The following is a 23,973-nucleotide window of genomic DNA, read 5'->3' on the forward strand; positions in this document are numbered from 1 at the left end:
GGCGGCGCGATCCTCTGACGTTTTCTCCTCTAATAGGCCCGGAGCTGCGGCTGCAATTCGGAAGCCTAACTGGCCGCCCGCGCCTCCTCGGAGGTGAAGTGTACTGCGCTGATTGGCTGCAGGCGCCGGCCGCGTGTGATGTCCCGAGCAGCGATTGGCTCTCGCCTGCTAGGGGCTTCTCTCCCGGGGACTCGGGACTCCCGGGAAGTGGACTGGCAGGGGAGGGGGCGAGCTAGCTGTAGCTCCGGACCGAGGAGACCCCGGTGTGAGGCGGCCTCTCAGCGCCGGGTGGGCTGGTGAGCCGACTCGGCGGCGGAGGAGTCTGTAAGGAACGCGTGGGCTAGGGACCGGCACAGAGGCCGGCACAGAGAAACCATGGCCCCGCAGAACCTGGGCACCTTCTGCCTGTTGCTGCTGTACCTCCTCGGGGCCGTGATCGCCGGGTGAGGAACAGGCACCCGCGGGCACGGGGCCCGTGAGTCGGTCAGTCTTGGCTGGGGTAGAGGGAGCGTTGCCAGACTGAGGGAGTGGAGAGGGGCGTTGCTGAGGTGAGGCGGTGGGGGCAGAAGAATGGCTGGTGTGGGCCAGGCCAGCGGGCTGGAGAGGAGAGCAGTGGGTGGCTCGAGTGAGAGGAGCTTAGGTCCAGAGGCCCTTAGAGCTAGAGTTGCCCAGAGGAGTGGGATTTGGATGCAGTGCCAGACACACTGTGGGGGTGGGGGTACTGCTGAGCTGGATGGAAAAGGGGACCATACTGTGTTGAGCCTGCATCGAGCCATTGGAGGGGCTGACATTAAAGTGGGTGGGTTATTTTGCGAGTCTGAGTGAAAACGTGAGAACAGGTAGGAAAGCCATGCTGGGACTAGAGGAAATTGGATTGAGGGAGCAAGGCAGACGCTTTGGAGAGTTCTTGAACTTCCCAGCTTCTTGAGATAATTGAACCTAAGCTGTCATCATGCCTCACTGTCTCTCTCCATGGTACATTCTTGAGAAGCTGAATAATCTTATGAGCGGGAAGAGCATTTCACCAACAGGTAGTGAGCTGGGATTCAAGACCACCCACCTCACTTACGAATTATGTGACTCTGAAGGAACCACCTAAATTCTTATCTGTAACATGAGGGTAATAAGGTTCCTCCTGTAGGAAGGGAATAGGAGCACCTGAACTCTTAAGGATCCTTCCATCCTTTTAGATCCATGATCTTACAAGCCTGGTGACCACGGGATATGATCTAACAGGCTCATATTTTAGAATGTGGGGAAATAGTAAAGTCTTAGCTTCTAACAATTCATAAGTTTCTCTAAATGGAGGAGGTGCTACTTAACAAAGCTTTAAAATTGAAAGTGCTTGTTATTTCTTAAAAGTTTTTTCCCCCGTGCACATCTGCTTAAACTTTGTTGTCTTCTTTATCTTGTGAAACATTTCAAATTTCTTAAAAATTAACTTCTAGGTAATGCTTGTTTTTCTTAGTATGTTTTTGTTAGTACTTAATTAAAGCAACACATACCCTAAGATATTTAAACAAATGTCAATATGACTACTGTTAATTCTTTAGCTTTAAACATCAGCCTTTTATAAAGAAGTCTTTTGGGAATTGTAATATTGATGCTAAACTATGCCAGTCATCTTTTCCCTGATTTTTTCTGAGCTGTTACTTAGCCATTTTATATTATTATTATATTTATACTATTATATTGTTATTACATTACATTATTATTTTTGTATTATTCTAAGTGAGACTCATTCTTTAAACAGCTCTTTTGTTATTAATTTTAATGAACCTTTTGATTTAGTCCTTGTCATCAAGAGATGTCAGATGTTTGCAGATTTTTGGGAGGAAGCTAACGCATCTAACTTTCATGGAATCCCTTGGGAGTGACCATTTTACAAACTTCTACATGAAATGATTAAATGACTTTCCTAAAGTGGGACTAAGAGCTTATGGAATAATTTTCTCAGTGTGGTGGCTTATATCACCTGGCACCTCAATGCATTTTATCCCCACTACGTTTTAAAGTCACCATCGCTGCTACATTAGCGTGTCCATTGTGCACAACTTTCCCATCCCCTTTGTTGAGAAATGCATTTTCAGAATAACTTTCGGTGGCTCAAGTGACTCTGCCAAAAGGAGTAGGTGTTTGTGAGCATGTTTATTCATTTCATTCAATGTATGTGTGTGTATATATATATATATATCTTCTATGGGCTACAGTCCCTGCTCTGAAAGTTTATTATACTCTGTTGTATCCATTGGCCCTTCTTGCAAAGATTCCTTTTGTAATTAATTTGGTTCAAGCATAGTCCCATGCAAGGTGGTCAGTGGTCAGCCCTTATCTCCCACATACATATCATGCCATGTGTGTATTTGTAGCTTCTGAGACTTACAGGCTCCTGTATGTGGGCTTCAGCAGCTGTCTATAATTAAGACTTGACCATGACAAACTAGTATAACTACTAACAATGACTGCAAGATTGATATTTCCGCTTTTAGCAAAAAAACACACAACTCATACATCCAAATAGATGTTATTCTTTCTTCAGGGCTCTTACTGGATTTTGGCTTAACCTCCATGTTAGCCTCTGAACTTAATTTCAGTCACTTCATGTTTAACATTTCAAACAAAGCTACTACTAGAACATTTATGCGATGTAATCTTGTAAAGAAAATCGCCCTTTGAGGTTGTCACTTGACCTTAGGAAATAGCCAGGAGTCATTTAAAGTCACTAATAGAGGGAATGAAAAAGGAGAGTTAATTTGATTATACGGTTATTGGTTGAAAGTAACACATATGACCATAAATAATAGTTTTCTTGCCTGAAGATAGTTTTAAGAGAAGTATACCACAGATGTTTTGAATAATTTCAGCAAAGTTCAAAAAGTACATAGACTGTCATTGTGATTGCTTCAATGTATAAGAACTCGTTACAAATTCCGAGGTTTCTCTTTGTAGTCATTCTTTTTTGTGCATCACGTGTATATCTTCATTTTCCTACTTCTTCGCTCATTCACAGACCTAATGTAAAGGAAAAAATTTCACTTTGCAAAATGTAATGTATACTTCTTTAATGAAGTACCCTTTCCCTCTCCCTACTCCCCAGGCGAGATTTCTATAAGATCTTGGGGGTGCCTCGAAGTGCATCTATAAAAGACATTAAAAAGGCCTACAGGAAACTGGCCCTACAGCTTCACCCTGACCGGAACCCCGATGATCCTCGAGCTCAGGAGAAATTCCAGGATCTAGGTGCTGCTTATGAGGTGAGTCAGTAAAAAGGATGAAATAGGAATGAAACCTACAGTTACAGAAAAGACAGTGTAACACAGAGTAGCACTCCTTTCTTTCAGGTCACTTCTTTTTCAAAATAGACAATGGGTAAACGTAAAATCAGTGTTTGCTGTTATATTGTACATTAGCGTTAGCATACTGCCCTTTTCTGACTTTTCCCCAACAGTATTTGTTTTATTAAGGGGGGTCATGTTGAAAAAGATGAAAGAATGATTGATAGATTCAGGAGTAGACTGATCCTCAGTCGATCAGTTTGAGAGCTAGAGCCAGAAATAGAATCAAAATCTGAATGAAGATTGCAAATCCACATGCCCACGTGGACCAGACACGCAGCGTGCAGGGCGGTTATAAGATAAAACATGACAGTGGCTACTCTGCCTCCATATTGGGATTCCCTATTAAGGGAATGATGAAGACTGTGACAAACTAAAGCCCTCTTGCCCCCTTTCAAGGGAAGCTGTTTTTCAACCCCAGCCAGTTTTTGCCATGTACAAATGGAAACATGGCGTTGCCATTTAAAAAAAACATGGTGTTTTTATTTTAAATTAAATGAGAAGTCATTTAATTTTTCAGGAGAAGTGCTAATCCAGATTTGTATGTACTTCTTTTGACTGGAACATTTTTGTAACTAATTTGTTTTAAAAATTTCTTTTTTGTGCCGATCAAACAAAACACAGCTACAGTTTGCAATTTGCAAACTAATCTGGAGAGGAAGACACTTTCAATATCATCTCGTTTAATCTACACTAGGTCACCATAAAATATAGAGCTGGGCATATTCTTATTTCCATTTTCTTTTTTTCATTTTTAATAACACTGAGGAATATTTGTTGAATGCGTAATAACTTATATACTATTTGAAAAACTTATACACAGATTCTTTCAACACTGTGGTGAAAAAATCTTATAAATAAGTTCTGATAATCTTTTGTCTATTTAAATTAGGAATTAGCTGTTTTTCTTTTTCTTTTTTTTTTTTTTTTAATGTTTTTATTTATTTTTGAGACAGAGACAGAGCATGAGCAGGGGAGGGGCAGAGAGAGAGGGAGACACAGAATCCAAAGCAGGCTCCAGGTTCTGAGCTGTCAGCACAGAGCCTGACATGCTCTGGGGCTCAAACTCACGGACTGTCAGATCATGACCTGAGCTGAAGTCGGAGGCTTAACTGACTGAGCCACCTAGGTGCCCCAGGAGTTAGCTGTTTTTCATGTGCTGCAATTCACCTTTCCTCTAGAAATAGATTAAGAGATCAGGGTAGGGAGGGGTTCCAGGTTTAATGAGGTATAGTTGACAAAACTGTAAGATGTTTAAAGTGTATGTCATGATGATTTGATATATGTATATATTGTGAAAGGATTCTGCCCATGTAACTAACACGTCTGGCACCTCACTTGTCTCTTTTTATGGTGAGAACATTGAAATTCTGCTGTCTTGGCAGATTTCAGTTATACATTCAAGTGTCGTCATGCTAGTCACCATTGCTATTTTCTAGAAGGACACAGAAAAAAATAAACTCTGGAAGTTATGGAGCTAAAACTTTTGAATTCAGGTTAAATCCCTGGATAGTGAGAAGGCTGGAAACAAATCTGAAAAATACTTTAGTAGTCAGAAAAACCCAAAAGGAAGAGATCCCAAGGCCTAAGTTAAAGAATCCACTGACCTGAAACAGTGACTTATACCTAGGGGAAACCTAGGCCTAATGGGGTCCCCCTTTTCCTGTTGATACCTTCAGGGATCCTATAGGACCAAAATTCCTAACTTGGAACCCACAAATAAACTTGAGAGCGTTGGTGGATCCTCTGAAATTAGGCAGAACATTTTGTTTCTTGCTGATAATATAGATTCCATATTTTGCACTGTATTTCCCATGAATATTCCCATTGTTTGCTAAGAACCCAATAGTCCAAAATATTTTTTAGGGAAGCTGCTGCTAAGAATTTACCATGTTCTTTCAAGTCTACCATATTCTTTAGCTATGACCTAGGCAGGCTGTACATAAATCATTCATGAGATTGAAGATTATTTAACTCTAAGAACCTTTCTAGTCACTAGGTCTAATTTTCTTTTTTCTTTATTTTTAAAAAAAAATTTTTTTTTCAACGTTTTTATTTATTTTTGGGACAGAGAGAGACAGAGCATGAACGGGGGAGGGGCAGAGAGAGAGGGAGACACAGAATCGGAAACAGGCTCCAGGCTCCGAGCCATCAGCCCAGAGCCCGACGCGGGGCTCGAACCCACGGACCGCGAGATCGTGACCTGGCTGAAGCCGGACGCTTAACTGACTGCGCCACCCAGGCGCCCCTCTTTTTTCTTTATATCATTCATTTGATTGCCTTTGGTCGGTAGATAAATTAGTGTTCACGAATCAAAATCCCAGTTAAGTTGAAGAGTATTTTGTGAATAGAAATTTGTCTTCTCTACGGAACTGGGGTTACTGTTGGCATTTTAATTAGTTGAGACTCTAGGTTGGTTGGCCAGTCAACTAAGAACCTTTCTTTCTTTTGAAATTAAAATAGCTTCTAAGACCATGGAATAAAATTACATTCCTTGGAAGACAACTGAGGAAGAAGTGAATTACAATAGATAACTTTAAGGGCAGTTTTTTGGGGAGGGTTATTACAGAAACCTCTGCTGTCCGTAAAGAGGCTGACTTTAAAATAGTTTTTGTTTGGGGGTTTTGAAATGGTGTTTCTTTTAGACCCATGTGTGGTATTCATTTCTTTGCAAGACCAGACCACAGTAGACTTGAAAGTAAAAATATTGAAACTGCAGATCACACGATGATAAGAATTTTGAGGTTTTGTGTTGTTGTTGTTTTTAAGTGAATTCTGCCCATTTCTGTTTCCCTGAAGTAGCTTTTTTTTTTTTTTTTCCTTTTGAGGATATTTACCAAATATTCCTTTCCATGTGGTCTATCATAATGCTTTTAGTCAAGTACTCTGGTCACTTTTGGACTAACCCATTTGTCTTTCCTTTTAAGAGTGCTTTCTCTTGGGGCACCTGGGTAGCTCAGTCAGCTCAGGTCATGATCTCACAGTTCATGAGTTTGAGCCCCATATCAGGCTGTGTGCTGACAGCTCAGAGCCTGGAGCCTGCTTCAGATTCTGTGTGTGTCTCTCTCTCTCTGCCCTTCCCGTGCTCACGCTCTCTCTCTCTCTCTCTCTCTCTCTCTCTCTCTCTCTCAAAAATAAACATTAAGGGGCGCCTGGGTGGCTCAGTCAGTTAAGCGGCCAACTTCGGCTCAGGTCATGATCTCACGGTCCGTGAGTTCGAGCCCTGCGTCAGGCTCTGTGCTGACAGCTCAGAGCCTGGAGCCTGTTTCAGATTCTGTGTCTCCCTCTCTCTGACCCTCCCCCATTCATGCTCTGTCTCTGTCTCAAAAATAAATAAATGTTAAAAAAAAAAATTAAAAAATAAACATTAAAAAAAGAAAAAAGAATGTTTTCTCTTATGTACGCAATCTCTTTTAACATTTAAGATAAATTTAGAAAGATAAAATATTTTAGTGGCTCCTTACACATCATTCAGCCCTGAGCCAGAAGTGTGTCCTGTTTATATATGCTAGTCAGGTCTTCCCTTTCTTTTGCTGAGTCAGCAAGCCCCATCTACTTCCAACCTCTTTTCCTGGGCCAGTGCAAGTATGGGTTTGAAATAACCCTTCAATCTGCTGTCTAAACAGAAGTTTTAAAATGACAAAGAAGGTATAAAGTTATTTAACTGTCAAAATTATATGTGTGCAAATACTTCAGATTTCTCTAAATAGATGGGAAGCTTTTTCTATCTCTCTCTCTTTTTTTTTTGGGGGGGGGGGGGCATGTTGAAAGCAAATTTGAAAGAGTATGGAAGCTTATTTAGTTTTTATATTCTTCAAATGGGTCCAATCTTTTCAAGCTGTGAAATTGACCTTGAGCAGTCTTCATAGAGCAGTGTTTTGTTTTGTTTTTTACTTTATGTAATTCAAACTCAGAAGATTACAAACTTAAACATACACATGTCAGAGAGCATTCTTCGACAAATGGATTTCTAGATACCGCCCAAAATAGAAAAGGGAATGTGAAAATAGAGCAGGATAGACCCTTCTGAAGGGCCATTTGATTCCCTTGACTTGTCAGTCTCCTAATGTGTATAACATGGAGGGGTATATATGATATGGACATGTAGGTAGGACTGAGCAGATTTTCATGCTGTCCTGATTTACTGCTTCTATCACTAATGGCAATCTGTCATAGTCCCATCCTAATTTATGGTTCAGAGAGCTACTGCCTCCTACAGGTTAACTGCACGAGCACAAGAATCACACCGAATGGGAAGTAACCCTGAGGAATTCATCTCCCCTCTTTCCTGTTGCTGCCCTCACCTTCATAGCCACAGTGCTTATCTCATATGGTTTTTATGTGACTAGGCGAATTTTGATAAATTGAAGACATGAGTTGAGCAATGTAGAAGTTCCAAAATGAACAGTGCATCAAAGAATTCAGTCTGCCAAAGAAAATATAAACCTGCCTTAATACATAGTGGAAACTGCATTCCACACAAAGCTTAGACCCAGTATCAGAGTTTAAAAAAAACATGAATGTACCTTCATCACATCTTGCCAACCCCTGATCTTTTCCTCCACTGGCTTTTGTCCCCCAGGTTCTGTCAGACAGTGAGAAAAGGAAACAATATGATACTTATGGTGAAGAGGGATTAAAAGATGGGCATCAGAGCTCCCATGGAGACATTTTTTCACAGTAAGTAATTTGCCCATCTGCAAAGTATTAGTGTCTGAGAATGGATCATTCGGTCATTGTTAAAGATGTATCCCTGGGGGCGCCTGGGTGGCGCAGTCGGTTAAGCGTCCGACTTCAGCCACGTCACGATCTCGCGGTCCGTGAGTTTGAGCCCCGCGTCAGGCTCTGGGCTGATGGCTCAGAGCCTGGAGCCTGTTTCCGATTCTGTGTCTCCCTCTCTCTCTGCCCCTCCCCCATTCATGCTCTGTCTCTCTCTGTCCCAAAAATAAATAAACGTTGAAAAAAATAAATAAATAAAGATGTATCCCTGTTGCCTGCTTCAGAAGCTTTTGATGAAGAGTACAGCTCAACTGATTCTTGACCACAAGGTCAATCATCCTCCTCCCTGTGGGAATATACTCTTCTGTTTTCATAAAGCTCTAGAAAATACAGGTTCCTGTCCAGCCAACTGAATCAGTCAAGTTACCCTTGACAATGTTGGGGGCACTGTATGTTGTCCCCTCGCTGTCTTAGAATCTGCAAACCATTAATGAACTGAAATTATTTCTTATGAGCAGAGAGAGAGCGAGAGATTTCTATTCCCATACCCAGAACTGCCTCTTTTTCATCCTATCAACAAGAGAGACAACTACAATAATCGGCATTGGTGGAAGGAATTAAGAGTCGAGGCTTTTTGTCTCCTGTCTCACGTGGCTTTCCAGGAGTGCTGAGTGGCTGGGATAATAAACACCTTTCCCTCCCACTCTTTGAACCCCTCTTTGTTGAGCATTTGAATTTTTGTGTGCCCTGATGATGCCATATAAGATCTTAATCTGGGGTTTCAAATCAAGGTATAAACAAAAAGATGTTTGAGTATGCTTTTCTATGGGGAGAGGGTTTATTGCTTTCTTTAGATTCTTAAAGGGTTTTGTGAACCCTTTCCCAAAGAAGGTAAGAATCACTGTTGCACACAATAGTCTCCCCCATCTAGTATTTGGGGGTGACAGTAGATTTTTCAGGACTTGTGTGGGTAATGTGGTTAGGAAATCCTTCTCTTCCCCAGGATTGATTTGGTTGTTTTAGCCTACTAGGAAGTGTCCCGTTCCCTTGACAATTAGAAGTGATACCTAGGGATGCCAGAAAGAGAGAAAACGCCATCTGTACCACCGCCCCCCCTCCTCAATCCTCCCTCTCTGTTTTTGTTGAAATTTCAGGGAATCTATTCACCAAGGTTGGTTGGTGGGTGGGGAGTAGTTATCTAGCTGGCATCACTGTGCCAACATCTGAGGCTTCTTAACATCAAAAATTAACATTAAGATTAGAATACCTGCACATTTGAAGGTCATTGTATTAATTCAAAGTGATGCTTTTGTTACTTATAAAAACTGATTTTGATCTTGTAGAGATCAGAACGTCCTTTTTCTTAAGGTCCAGAATTGTACTAAGTCTGATGCTTTTTTAGGTTATTTAATTATGTACCCAAGAGTTTTGTACAGAACAGTAGCTTCTTTAATTAAAGCTAGTTTCTAAAAATTACACAAAGTGAACATTACAAGTGTTCAAAATTACCATTTGAGTCAGTATTACATGACTTTATATGTACTATGCCCTTTCTCGATAAGTCCATTATATCTTGATATTCCTTGATATTAAAACAGATTAGTAGGTCATTGATTATGCCCAACTTTGAATTCATGGATGCACTGTATGCACTGCACCGTATGTCTGGACAATATGTATTAAAAAGTAAAATTTTTCTGTGGGATATGGCAGTACAGTTGTGTATGATGTATGACAAAAAATTGTGTGTGATGTATGACTCCAGTGTATTAAAAATGTCAGTTTTTATACAATATTATGTTGGTAGGACACAATATTGTATCAATGTGAAGAAAAATAATTGTAAGACATGAACTCTGATTTCTTTTCCTGATGATTTTTACACTTATCCACAGCTTCTTTGGAGATTTTGGTTTCATGTTTGGAGGAACCCCTCGTCAGCAAGACAGAAATATTCCAAGAGGAAGTGATATTATTGTAGATTTGGAAGTTACTTTGGAAGAAGTATATGCGGGAAATTTTGTGGAAGTAAGTTCCAACAACACAGCTATTCATATTAATTCCCAGAATTGTTCTTTTGACTAAAAGCAGGAAATCTCTGGGTACCTGCTCTGTCTTTCAGGGGTGGGGAGAGTGACCAGATGCACAGAATTGAGTTCATCATAATCCCAGGTTCATAATCCCATTGTTTCATGAACTCCTCACCCAGCCCAAGAACTAAATACAGCAAGACCATGTCCGTCTACCTCCACGTACTTCCCTATTCCATCCCCCTGCCTCCCCTTCAGAGGGAGCTCCTGTCCTGTGTTCTGTCTTTATTGTTCCCTTGGCACTCCTGTTTGTTTGTTGTATTACATGTACATGAATACCTGAGTAAGATATTGTTGTATTTTTATTGCTTTTGACTTCGTGTATGGTAGGATGCTATTTTTACAGTCTTTGGGACTGGCTTTTTTCACTATAGTGTCATCAAGATTGCTGCCTGTTGTTGCTGTAACATGTAATTCTGCTGAGTAGAATTTTATTGTGACCACGTTGTATCAGTAGGCACGTAGGTTATTTCCAGTTTTTTTTTTTTTTCCACTTCCCAATAGTGCTTTTGTGAACATTCTTATACACATATCCAGGTACATGTGAGCAAGAATTTCTCTTGGGTGCATATATGTGAGCGTGGAATTGCTGGGTAATATGAACCAACGTTCATTTGTACAAGATAATTCCGTATTGTTTTCTCAATTGATTAGTACCAGCACTTCCGCCAGCCAGTTATAAGAGATCCTGTAGATCGCCACCTCTCTAAAACCGTGAATTGTTAGGCTTCTCAATATTTGCCTGTCAAATGGGTAAAAATGCTACCTCATTACGCTCTTGATTTGCATGTTCTCAGCTAATTAGGATAAACACTTTCATATGTTTGGTCTTTGTTGGCCATATGTGATAAAAATATAGCCTATCAGTTTGTAACTGGTGTGTTCATTATATCGAAGATTTGTTTAAATGAACAGAGGTAATTGATTTTAATGTGGCCAAATTTATCAGTCTTTTATGGTGAGTTTTTGTGTCTTGTGTAAGAAATTCTTCTCTGCCCTAAAATCAGAAAACGATTCACATAATATTTTCTACTAAAACTTCGGGATCTTTTAATTTGAGGTTATCTTTTTTTAGTCTTGGAAAATTTATCTCCATGTTTTCGGATATATAATCCTCTTTGTTGGCATTTCTGCCTCTATCTCCTAATTTTCTTATAAATATAAATATATAAGTGTATATATATATATTATATGTACATATATAATAAATATATATATATTTAATTCTGCTTCTTTAGCCTCCCCTGCTTTCTTCTAGAAGAGTGCCTTATTTGGGACTTCCAGCTCATTACTTCAGTCTTTAGCTATAGCCATCCTAATAGTATCCCATTGCTGTGTTTTTATTTCAACTCGTATTTTTATACATAATATCTCTACTGGATTCTTACATTATTTCTTATTCTATTTCACTTTGCTGATGCCTTCCCTTATCTCCTTAAATACTACCATGCTTATTTTAAATTCTTGGTCTGTCTTCCCTAATACATTTGCTTAAAATATATGTTTTATCCAGTTTGTTGTCTTTTCTGGGGGGTGGGAGGTGGAGGGCATGTAGTCAGACTGCTCAGGTGTCTAGATGGTTTTTTGACCTTTGAGCTCATACTCCCTCCGCCATGGGGATCAGCAACTTTCTTGCCCTGGGAGGGCATCTTGGGGCGAGCCCTTGCCTAGTGGTTCTAACTGTGTTTTATTTGTTTTCTGGGAGGGCTTTTTTCGGTCTTGTTTGCTGTCTGGGGTCTGTCAGTTTTGGAGGAGAGGGGGTCACCCAAACTCGTCCCAAGGCCGTTCAGGAGCAAGGCGACAGCAGAAAAGTCAACTGCTTTTCCCTGACACCTTCTCAGTGCCCCCTCTAGCCACCGCTGCCCCAAGATGCAGCCACCACGCTGCACACATACCGGTTCAGTACAGCCTTCTGTCTCTGAAGCTTTCTCACAAATTGCGTGTTATGATTATTGTTTCCTGGAATCGACGTCTTATAGTGTTTCCAGGATTTGGGAGGAGCCAGCTGGTAGCCCACGTATATGTACCAGCTCGACAAGAAGCATTTTCTTTAGTTGTGGCTTCTGCTCTGAAGAGTTGAAAAAAGAGGACTGGACAATTACAGAGGATGCAGCTGTCTCGTCATACTGTTGTTCAATCTGAAGGGTGAGAGAAAGGGCAGTGAAAGTATTTGGGCCGTCTCTCCTTCAAAAGCAAGATGGGTTGTTGGGTTGGGAGAAAAGAGGTGAGCCTGATTAACCCCCATGTTCCCTGCAGACCTGTTGTCTGCAGACATCACCAGTATATACTGTGTACATCACCCTTTGCAGTTAGTGTGTCCCGAAACAAAAATCTATGTTGGTGACCTTGCTATTTAAACGACTCTGTGGAAAATTCTTTTTCCGGGAAAAATTACCTTGAGAGAGAGAATAGTAGTTAAAAGCACGGACTCTGGAGCTAGACTGCCTGGTTTCGAACACTAGCTCTGCCATGTGCTAGTTATGTGACTTTGGTTGTGTTCCTGAACCTTTCTGTGCTTTCATTCCCTCCCCTGTACAACAGAAACAGTAACACTACCTGCCTCATGAGCTGGTTGTGAGGACTGGATGAGTTCATACATGTAAAAGCGTTGCTTGCCTTGTAGTATGTGCTATAAAGTGTCTGCTCTAATTGCTGTTACTGTTGTCATTTATTCTGCTGACCTGGGCTTTCATATATTTGTAGGCTTTAAGGGATTTTTCTCCCAAACATTTGTGTCATCCTGCTGCCTGAGCACATGCCTTGTGATTTGACGTTTGGCTAACTAAACAGGCAAACACAGGAATACATTTCTTCACGTGTACTGCTTCCCACATACCTTGAGCGATCGGCGTGTTTGATTGCAAGCAACTACAAAGAGATGATTATTGTGTCCCTTACATGTTCAGTGTCTGAATTGAGATAACAGTGGGAAACAGCCCTGGATTGAGTTGCCTGAAACAAGGAAGTGTTTTCATTGGGTTTATCGTAGGTAATGGTATGGTGGCAGCTAATATCAGCTTTTGAAGGCTGTGGTTGTTCTTCAGGCTGTGGTTTTGCTTTGCACGGCTCCGATTTCTTCAAGGATAGCAATTCTGTGAACTCCTTTAACTCAGCAGTGTTTTCTTGTGGCTCGGAAATGCCCATATCATACACGTTATTTTCTGGCCCTCTTCTGACTCCCCTCTCTCTTCTCCAGCTTCAGAATTTGAATCACTTAAGCATCCGTTTGCTTCATTCCTGTGGGGTGTCTGATTTGTAAGTCCACAGAGACTTCTGTCGGCGTCGGGTCTCCCTGAGGGGTAGCTTGCCAGAGAAGAGGAAGTTCTGGCATGGGCGTGTGTGCAGCCCTGATCAGTTGAGGAAACCAGAGGCTTTTTTACAGAGAGAGAAGCTGACGTTGTTTATGTGTTTCTAGGTAGTTAGAAACAAACCTGTGGCAAGGCAGGCTCCTGGCAAACGAAAATGCAACTGCCGGCAGGAGATGCGGACTACCCAGCTGGGCCCGGGGCGCTTCCAAATGACCCAAGAGGTGGTCTGTGATGAATGCCCTAATGTCAAGTAAGTGGAGCGCTTTCTTTGTTCCACCAAGAGACACTCGAATCATGTCATTTGTCTGATAAAATGCTAATGGTCTAGATCTAGATTTTCCCCTATCTTTCCATGCCCTTCTTTCACACGCTCTCAAGTTCTACCAGAGGATGGAACAAAGACATGTACATTTTTATATTTCCCAAAAGTATTTCTTCTAAATATTGCCTTCTGTGTTTCTGAACTAATAAGCAGCACCCTTTATTTCTGAATATCCTCCTCAAATGTTAATGTTTCATTTTTCCCACTCAGAATATTAGAGCAGTCCTATATGTCTAGCTAACATTTCAGATTAGAGAAAGACTCTTTGCTGATTATGTTAGGAACACAACTATTTAATTAAACAGTATGATATATATATATATCCTGGGATCCTGGGATCAGGAAAAATATCCGATAGGACAAACTTTGCTGCTGATTCTTGATAAACATGACCATGTGGTTCCAGGTGCCCTTTATGTAAGTGTGAGTAGTTTACTCTGTTATTGATCACATGGCTCAAAGTAATCAGTCTACTGCAGGTTTCTTCGGAGGCAAGTTACAAGATTATGTAAGGTAGAGTAGCTTTGCCCTAGCTTTTGGCAAATAGAAGATGTAAATGGATCTCAGATGGCTTTGTCAACTAGAGGTACAGAACAGTCTTCCAAGAAACGACTCTGATAGAACAGAAAAAAAATTGTGTATCTGGGGTTTGGTTTGTATTTTCATTTTTTTTCTTTCTAAATTCTCTTTGTCTCAGACTAGTGAATGAAGAACGAACGCTGGAGGTAGAAATAGAACCTGGGGTGAGAGATGGCATGGAGTATCCCTTTATTGGGGAAGGTGAGATGTTGATATTGATGTTTTACTGTCCTCACTTTCTATTCCCTGGGTGCTTGTGAATGCCTCCCACCCCCACCTCACACCCTATCCTAATGGCCACATAGTAAATGCACATATGTCCCACAGTCTTTTGTCCGGTTGAAACCTTTCAGGACCTTCGTGGTTGTCCACGTTAAGCCATAGCATTACAGTTTATCTTTTGAATATAATGGCCAAAAGTTACCACTTAGTAACTTTTTATCTAGTAGCCTAAGTTATATCAAAATTTAAGGTGTCCATGGGTGCTGGGTGGCTCAGTTGGTTGAGCGTCCCAACTCTTGATTTCAACTCAGATCGTGATCTTAACAGTTTGTGAGACTGAGCCCCCACATCGGGCTTTGCACTGACAGCTTGGAACCTGCTTGGGATTCTCTCTCTCCCTCTCTCTGCCTCCCCTGCTTGTGCTCTCTCTCCCCATATAAATAAATAAACTTAAAAAAAATCTGTTTAATAAATAAAGAAATAAATAAATTAGAGTGTCCAGACCTTAATGGATTAATTTTAACTCAGCAATGAAAGATGTATAGCTCTACTTGACATTGATAAGATACTCTCAGACCTCCCCTTGAGGTTAAATTTAAAACTCCAAAAAAAAAAAAAAAAAAGAAGCTTTAAGACTTCAGGTTCAAGAAATCAATGAATCTTTCTTTGTTTAGGAAACAGGTCAAGTTGTTTATTGCTGTGCCTGAGACACAGGTGATCTTTACTAATAATCCGAAACTTGATATAACCAGTTAGAGATACTGCTTTCATGGGTAGATTTGGTAGGCAACACCCAAGGTAATGGATTTAAAAAATTCTCTCAACTGCGGATAGATTTGCAGTGTTCAACTTGTGTGACTTACAACATGCCATCATCTCTTCTGATTAGGTGAGCCTCACGTGGATGGAGAGCCAGGAGACCTGCGGTTCCGAATCAAAGTTGTCAAGTACGTGATCTGATTTTGGAGTCCCTCTCTTTAGCCCCCGCTTTTCAGATGAGTGAGATTAGAGAATCTGGATAGCCACCAGGACATGGCTAGACTTTTTCCTCTGTTTCATGCACTTAAATGCCTTAATGATCATTTGTAACTCTACAACAATACTAAAAATTAGGGGTTGGGGCCTAGGATTGAGCCATTATATATTTACTCACGACCTACAAATCCAAAAGATGTTGGGAGGAAAGAACTGATAAAACAAGTAAGGAGTTGTAAAAGAGAGGCAAATACAAGTGGTATTCAAGGAGACCTGAGATTTCGACTGAGGAAGCATGGCACCATACAAGATTGGAGGACTCTACATAGAAAGAACCTTCTATTACATGATATGCAGTTTTTCTTCAGCATGAAGTGCCGCTTATACAAGAATTTTGCCTGGGACTCAAGCTTTCTTGTTTATTATTTCTCTCTTGTTACCACTTTGTTTTTGTTTTTTGATGAAGGATTAATATCTTTTTTTTTTTTAATTTAAATTTTAGTTAACATACAGTGCAATATTGGTTTCAGGAGTAGAATACAGTGATTCATCACTTATATACAACACCCATTGCTCATCCCAGCAAGTGCCCCGCTTAATGCCCATCACCCATGTAGCCCATCTCCCACCCAGCTCCCTCCATCGACCCTCAGTTTGTTCTCTATCATTAAGAATCTCTTGTGGTTTGTTTCCCTCTCTTCTCCTTTTTCCCTCCTTCCCATATGTTCATCTGTTTTGTTTCTCAAATTCCACACATGAGTGAAGTCATATGGTATTTGTCTTTCTCTGATTAACTTACTTTGCTTAGCATACTACATTCTGGCTCCATCCACATCATTGCAAATGGCAAGATTTCATTCTTTTTGGTGGCTGAGTAATATTTGATTGTGTGTGTGTGTGTGTGTGTGTGTGTGTGTGTATTGGAAGGCAACTGAGCACACCTTCTGCCAGGACCTACTAAAGGAAAGAAAAACCTGTGGGAAAGTGTGTGACCTGTGGAGTGGTGTATTGTCACATAGTTTATTTGAACTTGAGACCATTGTAAGCATGACCCCAACCTACCACCCTATTTTTACATACCCAAGTTCTAATAACTCTCAAATCCAGGGTTTTATTCAAACTCTGTTGAGGCATTTTACTAACTTCATTCCCTATTTGGTCTGTGAGACACTTTAGAATTTTCTAACGGAGTTTACTGTTATTTAAAAATTTCAAGTTCTTTTCCACAAATGCCACCAGCAGATTATAATTTTATCAACAACACTATCTCCTTTTAATGCCACCAGACTTAGATCTGCATCATTCATGGTATAAATTTTACTCTTACAATATAATTACCATCTCTCTCTTAAAATGAGATCAGGTTAGCAAATGATATAACAGCTTTGTTGTTGTTGTTCTTGTTGTTTTTTCAAGACAAAGGCAAGCTTCCCTAAGCTTGAATTTATAGTTATTAAAAAAGAAAATAAATTTTTAAAAAAAGACAAAAAAATAATATCGTGGGCAATAAAAAATTATTTTAAACAAAACAAACAAAAATACACAGACACACACACACACACACACACACACACACACACACACACACCCCTTCTTTATTCATCAGTTGATGGACATTTGGGCTCTCTCCATAGTTTGGCTATTGTTGATAGTGCTGCTTTAAACATTGGGAGCATGTACCCCTTCGAATCTGTGTTTTTGTATCCTTTGGTTAAATACCTAATAGTGCAATTGCTGAATCTTAGAGTAGTTCAATTTTTGTTTGTTTTTTTTTTTTAATATGAAATTTGTGGTCAAATTGGTTTCCATACAACACCCAGTGCTCATTCTAACAGGTGCCCTCCTCAATACCCATCACCCACCCTCCCCTTCCTCCCACCCCCCATCAACCCTCAGTTTGTTCTCAGTTTTTAAGAGTTTCTTATGGTTTGGCTTCCTTCCTCTCTAACTTTTTTTTTTTTTCTTCTTCTTCCCCTCCCCCATGGTTTCTCAGGATCCACATAAGAGTGAAAACAATGCTATTGCTGGGTCATAGGGTAGATCTATTTTTAATTTTTTGAGGAACCTCCACACTGTTTTCCAGAGCGGCTGCACCAGTTTGCATTCCCACCAACAGTGCAAGAGGGTTCCCATTTCTCCGCATCCTCTCCAGCATCATCTCCTGATTTGTTCATTTTAGCCACTCTGACTGGTATGAGGTGGTATCTGAGTGTGGTTTTGATTTGTATTTCCCTGATGAGGAGTGACATCGAGCATCTTTTCATGTGCCTGTTGGCCATCTGGATGTCTTCTTTTTTAACGTTTATTTATTTTTGAGACAGAGAGAGACAGAGCTTTAACGGGGGAGGGTCAGAGAGAGAGGGAGACACAGAATCTGAAACAGGCTCCGGGCTCTGAACTGTCAGCACAGAGCCCAACGCGGGGCTCAGACTCACAGACCGCAAGATCATGACCTGAGCCGAAGTCGGACGCTTAACCGACTGAGCCACCCAGGCACCCCTGGATGTCTTCTTTAGAGAAGTGTCTGTTCATGTTTTCTGCCCATTTCTTCACTGGATTATTTGTTTTTTGGGTGTGGAGTTTGGTGAGTTCTTTATAGATTCTGGATACTAGCCCTTTGTCTGATATGTCATTTGCAAATATCTTATCCCATCCCATTGGTTGCCTTTTGGTTTTGTCGATTGTTTCCTTTGCAGTGCAGAAGCTTTTTATCTTCATGAGGTCCCTATAGTTCATTTTTGCTTTTAATTCCCTTGCCTTTGGAGATGTATCAAGTAAGAAATTGCTGCGGCTGAGGTCAGAGAGGTTTTTTCCTGCTTTCTCCTCTAGAGTTTTGATGGTTTCCTGTCTCACATTCAGGTCCTTTATCCATTTTGAGTTTATTTTTGTGAATGGTGTAAGCAAGTGGTCTAGTTTCATTCTTCTGCATGTTGCTGTCCAGTTCTCCCAGCACCATTTGTTAAAGAGACTGTCTTTTTTCCATTGGATACTCTTTCCTGCTTTGTCAAAGATTAGTTGGCCATCCTTTTTGTGGGTCCAATTCTGGAGTCTCTATTCTATTCCATTGGTCTATGTGTCTGTTTTTGTGCCAATACCATGCTGTCTTGATGATTACAGCTTTGTAGTAGAGGCTAAAGTCTAGGATTGTGATGCCTCCTGCTTTGGTCGTCTTCTTCAATTTTACTTTAGCTATTTGGGGTCTTTTGTGGTTCCATACAAATTTTAGGATTGCTTGTTCTAGCTTTGAGAAGAATGCTGGTGCAATTTTGGTTGGGATTGCATTGACTGTGTAGATAGCTTTGGGTAGTATTGACATTTTAACAATATTTATTCTTCCAATCCATGAGCACGGAATGTTTTTCCATTTCTTTATATCTTCTTCAATTTCCTTCATAAGCTTTCTATAGTTTTCAGCCTACAGATCTTTTACATCTTTGGTTAGGTTTATTCCTAGGTATTTTATGATTCTTGGTGCAAGTGTGAATAGGATCAGTTTCTTTATTTGCTTTCTGTTGCTTCATTATTAGCGTATAAGAATGCAGCTGATTTCTGTACATTGATTTTGTATCCCGCGACTTTGCTGAATTCATGTATCAGTTCTAGCAGACTTTTGGTAGAGTCTGTCAGGTTTTCCATGTATAATATGTCATCTGCAAAGAGTGAAAGCTTGACTTCATCTTTGCCAATTTTGATGCCTTTGATTTCCTTTTGTTGTCTGATTGCTGATGCTGGAACTTCCAACACTATGTTAAACAACAGCGGTGAGCGTGGACATCCCTGTCGTGTTCCTGACCTCAGGGGGAAAGATCTCAGTATTTCCCCATTGAGGATGATATTAGCTGTGGGCTTTTCATAAATGGCTTTTATGATGTTTGAGTATGTTCCTTCTATCCCAACTTTCTTGAGGGTTTTTATTAGGAAAGATGCTGAATTTTATCAAATGCTTTTTCTGCATCGATTGACAGGATCATATGGTTCTTTTCTTTTATTAATGTGATGTATCACATTGATTGATTTGTGAATGTTGAACCAGCCCTGCAGCCCAGGAATGAATTCCACTTGATCATAGTGAATAATTCTTTTCATATGCTGTTGAATTCGATTTGCTAGTATCTTATTGAGAATTTTTACATCCATATTCATCAGGGATATTGGCCTGTAGTTCTTTTTTTTTTTTTTTTTTTTTGCTGGGTTTCTGTCTGGTTTGGGAATCAAAGTAACGCTGGCTTCATAGAATGAGTCTGGAAGTTTTCCTTCCCTTTCTATGTTTTGGAACAGCTTGAGAAGGATAGGTATTATCTCTGCTCTAAATGTCTGGTAGAATTCCCCAGGAAAGCTGTCTGGTCCTGGACTCTTATTTGTTGGGAGATTTTTGATAACTGATTTAATTTATTTGCTGGTTATGGGTCTGTTCAAGTTTTCTACTTCTTCCTGTTTGAATTTTGGAAGTGTGTGGGTGCTTAGGAATTTGTCCATTTTTTCCAGGTTGTCCAGTTTGTTGGCATATAATTTTTTATAGTATTCCCTGATAATTGCTTGTATTTCTGAGGGATTGGTTGCAATAATTCCATTTTCATTCATGAATGTGGTAATTGCAGGGGATTTTAATACTCTACTTACAGCAATGGATAGATCATCTAGACAAAGAATCAATAAAGAAATAAGGGCCCTGAATGATACATTGGATCAGATGGACTTGACAGATATATTTAGAACTCTGCATCCCAAAGCAACAGAATATACTTTCTTCTCAAGTACACATGGAACATTTTCCAAGATAGATCACATACTAGGTCACAAAACAGCCCTTCCTAAGTATAAAAGAATTAAGATCATACCATGCACACTTTCAGACCACAGTGCTATAAAACTTGAAATCAACCACAGGAAAAAATCTGGAAAACCTCCAAAAGCATGGAGGTTAAAGAACACCCTACTAAAGAATGAATGGGTCAACCAGGCAATTAGAGAAGAAATTAAAAAATATATGGAAACAAACGAAAACAAAAATACAACAATCCAAATGCTTTGGGATGCAGCAAAGGCAGTCCTGAGAGGAAAATACATTGCAATCCAGGCCTATCTCAAGAAACAAGAAAAATCCCAAATACAAAACCTAACAGCACACCTAAAGGAACTAGAAGCAGAACAGCAAAGACACCCCAAACCCAGCAGAAGAAGAGAAATAATAAAGATCAGAGCAGAAATAAACAATATAGAATCTAAAAAAATCTGTAGAGCAGATCAATGAAACCAAGAGTTGGTTTTTTGCAAAAATAAACAAAATTGATAAACCTCTAGCCAGGCTTATTTTTAGTTTCTTGAGGAGCCTCCATACTGTTTTCCAGAGCAGCTGCACCGGTTTTTATTCCCACCAACAATAGAAGAGTTTCTCCGCATCTTCACCAACACCTGTTGTTTCTTGTATTGTTAATTTTAGCCATTCTGACAGGTGTGAGGTGGTATCTCATCGTGGTTTTGATTTGTATTTCCCTGATGATGAGTGATATTGAGCATCTTTTCATGTGTCTGTTAGCCATCTGGATGTCTCCTTTGGAAAAGTGTCTGTTCATGTCTTCTGCCCATTTAATTCACTGGGTTGTTTATGTCTTGAGTGTTGAGTCTGATAGGTTTTGATCTGATAGATCTTCATCAGATAAGTCATTTGCAAATACAGTAAAACCTTGTTCTGGAAACATACTTGTAATCCAGAGCACTTGTATATCAAAGCGAATTTTCTGTAGTCTAATTACTCGTAGTTTTACTTATGTGCTTTGCCTTCTGATGTTTCTAAGCTCCTTAAACATAGGGTATAATAAATTTTACACAACTTTATATTTTTCAGTTAATACTATCCACAGAGGAATGTCTAGTAAATGCCTGTTGTTTCAAAGAGTGGTATTCATCCTTTCCCAAGATTTTTCTAAAAACCCTTTGAATGTTTTCCAAAGATGGAAGTCTTTTATTTTTGCCTTGTTCTGTTTTTAGGCACCCAATATTTGAAAGGAGAGGAGATGATTTATATACAAACGTGACAATCTCACTAGTCGAGTCTCTGGTGGGCTTTGATATGGATATTACTCACTTGGATGGCCACAAGGTAAACAGACCAGTTTCCTGCTTCCTCCATGTGGATGGTTTTGAGATTATGTGTTTGGTTTTTCTTTTTATGTGGAAAACCTATTTCTTTGGCTTTCAATGCCCTGATGATGGTTCCCTGTCCCTTTATCCTTGCTGCCGTGCTGAGCTGTGACATGAACTCTGGGCACCAGTGCTCACTAGAAGCCGTGTGTCGTACTTCAAAAGTACCCATCCTACTCCAGCCCATTCCCTTTTGCTTTCTAGGTACATATTTCCCGGGATAAGATCACCAGACCAGGAGCCAAGCTATGGAAGAAAGGAGAAGGGCTCCCCAACTTTGACAACAACAACATTAAGGGCTCTTTGATAATCACTTTCGATGTAGATTTTCCAAAAGAACAGTTAACAGAGGAAGCAAGAGAAGGTGAGCGGTCTAATGAGAGAGAGAATACGTGCGTATATGTGGTATATGCGTATGAGAACAGCGGTTAAAAAGGGGCAATAAAAACAAAACTCTCCAGTGACATCATGCATCAACCACTAACCCTACTGCAGACAGAACTAGGAATTGGACTTGACTTTCTGTAAAAGACATATTCAAAATTCTTCTGTCACTGTGTTAAAAAAAAAAAAAGGCTGGGTGTGCTGGGCTTTAAAACTTGGGGTGTCTGGACCAAACTGTAGAGGGAAGGGTGAGGTATACATTAGAAGGGCTAGGGGCCTTAGGATGGTGTCTGCGATGGCTGATGAGGGAAGGGCCCAGTTGGTGTGTCCTAAATAATAAGAGGAAAGAGAACGGTGGAAGAGGTCAAAACTGAAAAGAAGACAAAGAGGAGGGAATGGAAGACAACTGAAGAGCTTTCTTTCCATTTTGATGGCCTCTTCTCACTTCTCATTTGGTAGGGTTTTGTGGGATTATGTGTGGTATGTGTGCTTAAGCACCAGAAAGTCATGAGGGGCTGTCTTGGACCTACATGTGCGTGTGGGGGGTGAAGGTATCCACATGCAATGAACTTGAACAATTCAGATCCGTTGTTGTCATGTGGCCTTTTGTGAGCCTCTGCGTGAAACATGCTCTTCGAACTCTACAGAAGTGACATTTTTGTTGATGGAATCATTTGTTCCTTCTTTCTTCAGGTATCAAACAGCTACTGAAACAAGGATCAGTGCAGAAGGTATACAATGGACTGCAAGGATATTAAGAGTGAATAAAATTGGACTTTGTTTAACATAAGTGAATCAGCGATATTTATTATCAACAGGGGTTTTTGTGTGTGTGTGTGTGTGTGTTTTTGTTCTTATTTTCAATATGCAAGTTTGGCTTAATTTTTTTCTCCTGATGATTGTCATGAAATGAGCAAGAGGGTTTAAGAATTTGTCCATTTGTATTCAGAAAAGAATGACCAGCAAAAGGTTTAATAATACCTCTCCCTTTGGGGATTAATGTCTGGTGCTGCTGGCTGAGTTTCAAGAATTAAAGCTGCAAGAGGACTCCAGGAGCAAAAGAAACACAATATAAAGGGTTGGAGTTCATTGTTAGCTGTTTCATTCAAAATGCCAACTGGAGAAGTCTGTTTTTAAATACATTGTGTTGCTATTTTTTTCTTGACTCCTGTTTCTTGTTGGTTTAGCTACACTGTTGTCCTTCCATCCCATCTGGTCACTTTCCCTTGATCTACCCTGTGTCCCCCTGGGCTCCTGCGGGCTAGTCGGCTTGACCTCCCATCAGCCAAGATGGACCCACAAACCTGCAAAAAGGGTGGTAATGATCCAGTCCCCATACCCAATTAAACGCACATAGTATCTTCTAGAAAGGAGCTTGAAGAAACTGAGTAGAGACTGGGGTACAATTGTCCCTGAGAAAATACATTTCCTCTCATTTCATTCGGGAATAATCTGATATGGATACCTTACTGTTTAAAAGTACTTTTCACATACATAATCTCTGTTGACCTCATGATTAAAAAGCCTTTGGTTTGTGTTAGGAACCAGGATTACCATTGGCCCTAAAAAATGCGTGTGACCTGCAGATTACTTTTGCCTCCCCAGGTGGCCTCTGATTCAGTGGCACACGACTTGAGTCGACTTGGTTTTTGAATATCCTTCACTTTTCTGCAGCCCCGTCACACTACTTTTCATATACTTGTGGACTGCACGGTTCCATAGAGTGGGACAATTTCTGTTGTGTGTGCGGAGCTGCCTTCCAGCCATCTGTGTCGTTCCAGAAGCACTCCCTCCTTTGTCTCTTCAGCAGCCAGTGATACTATTTGTTTTTGCGTTGCATTTTGCCCCCGATTTACAAAAATGAGCGGAAAAGGGGAAAAAAATGAAAACTTCATCAG

At 40.3% G+C, this 23,973-nt stretch overlaps 1 protein-coding gene across 1 annotated transcript; it reads left to right on the forward strand.

Moving 5' to 3' along the window:
- Window positions 1-168: 168 nt before the first annotated feature.
- Window positions 169-23,233, forward strand: DNAJB11 (DnaJ heat shock protein family (Hsp40) member B11). The gene is made up of 10 exons (XM_025913144.2): window positions 169-443; window positions 3,098-3,254; window positions 7,918-8,015; window positions 9,950-10,082; window positions 13,560-13,702; window positions 14,472-14,554; window positions 15,465-15,522; window positions 21,539-21,650; window positions 21,896-22,055; window positions 22,769-23,233. The coding sequence occupies exons 1-10, from the start codon at window positions 376-378 to the stop codon at window positions 22,831-22,833; spliced, it is 1,077 nt and encodes a 358-aa protein (XP_025768929.1). The 5' UTR covers window positions 169-375; the 3' UTR covers window positions 22,834-23,233.
- Window positions 23,234-23,973: the final 740 nt, after the last annotated feature.

Source organism: Puma concolor, chromosome C2 (genome assembly GCF_028749965.1).
Source record: "Puma concolor isolate L17-30 chromosome C2, mPumCon1.1.hap2, whole genome shotgun sequence".
NCBI classification, from domain to species: Eukaryota; Metazoa; Chordata; class Mammalia; order Carnivora; family Felidae; genus Puma; species Puma concolor.

Excerpts from the sequence above, each read along its gene's own strand:
- DNAJB11 (XM_025913144.2), top strand. The coding sequence starts at position 376 with ATGGCCCCGCAGAACCTGGGCACCTTCTGCCTGTTGCTGCTGTACCTC. Across the intron at positions 444-3,097 it reads CTCGGGGCCGTGATCGCCGG|GCGAGATTTCTATAAGATCT; the intron begins GTGAGGAACAGG and ends CCTACTCCCCAG. Across the intron at positions 10,083-13,559 it reads ATGCGGGAAATTTTGTGGAA|GTAGTTAGAAACAAACCTGT; the intron begins GTAAGTTCCAAC and ends ATGTGTTTCTAG.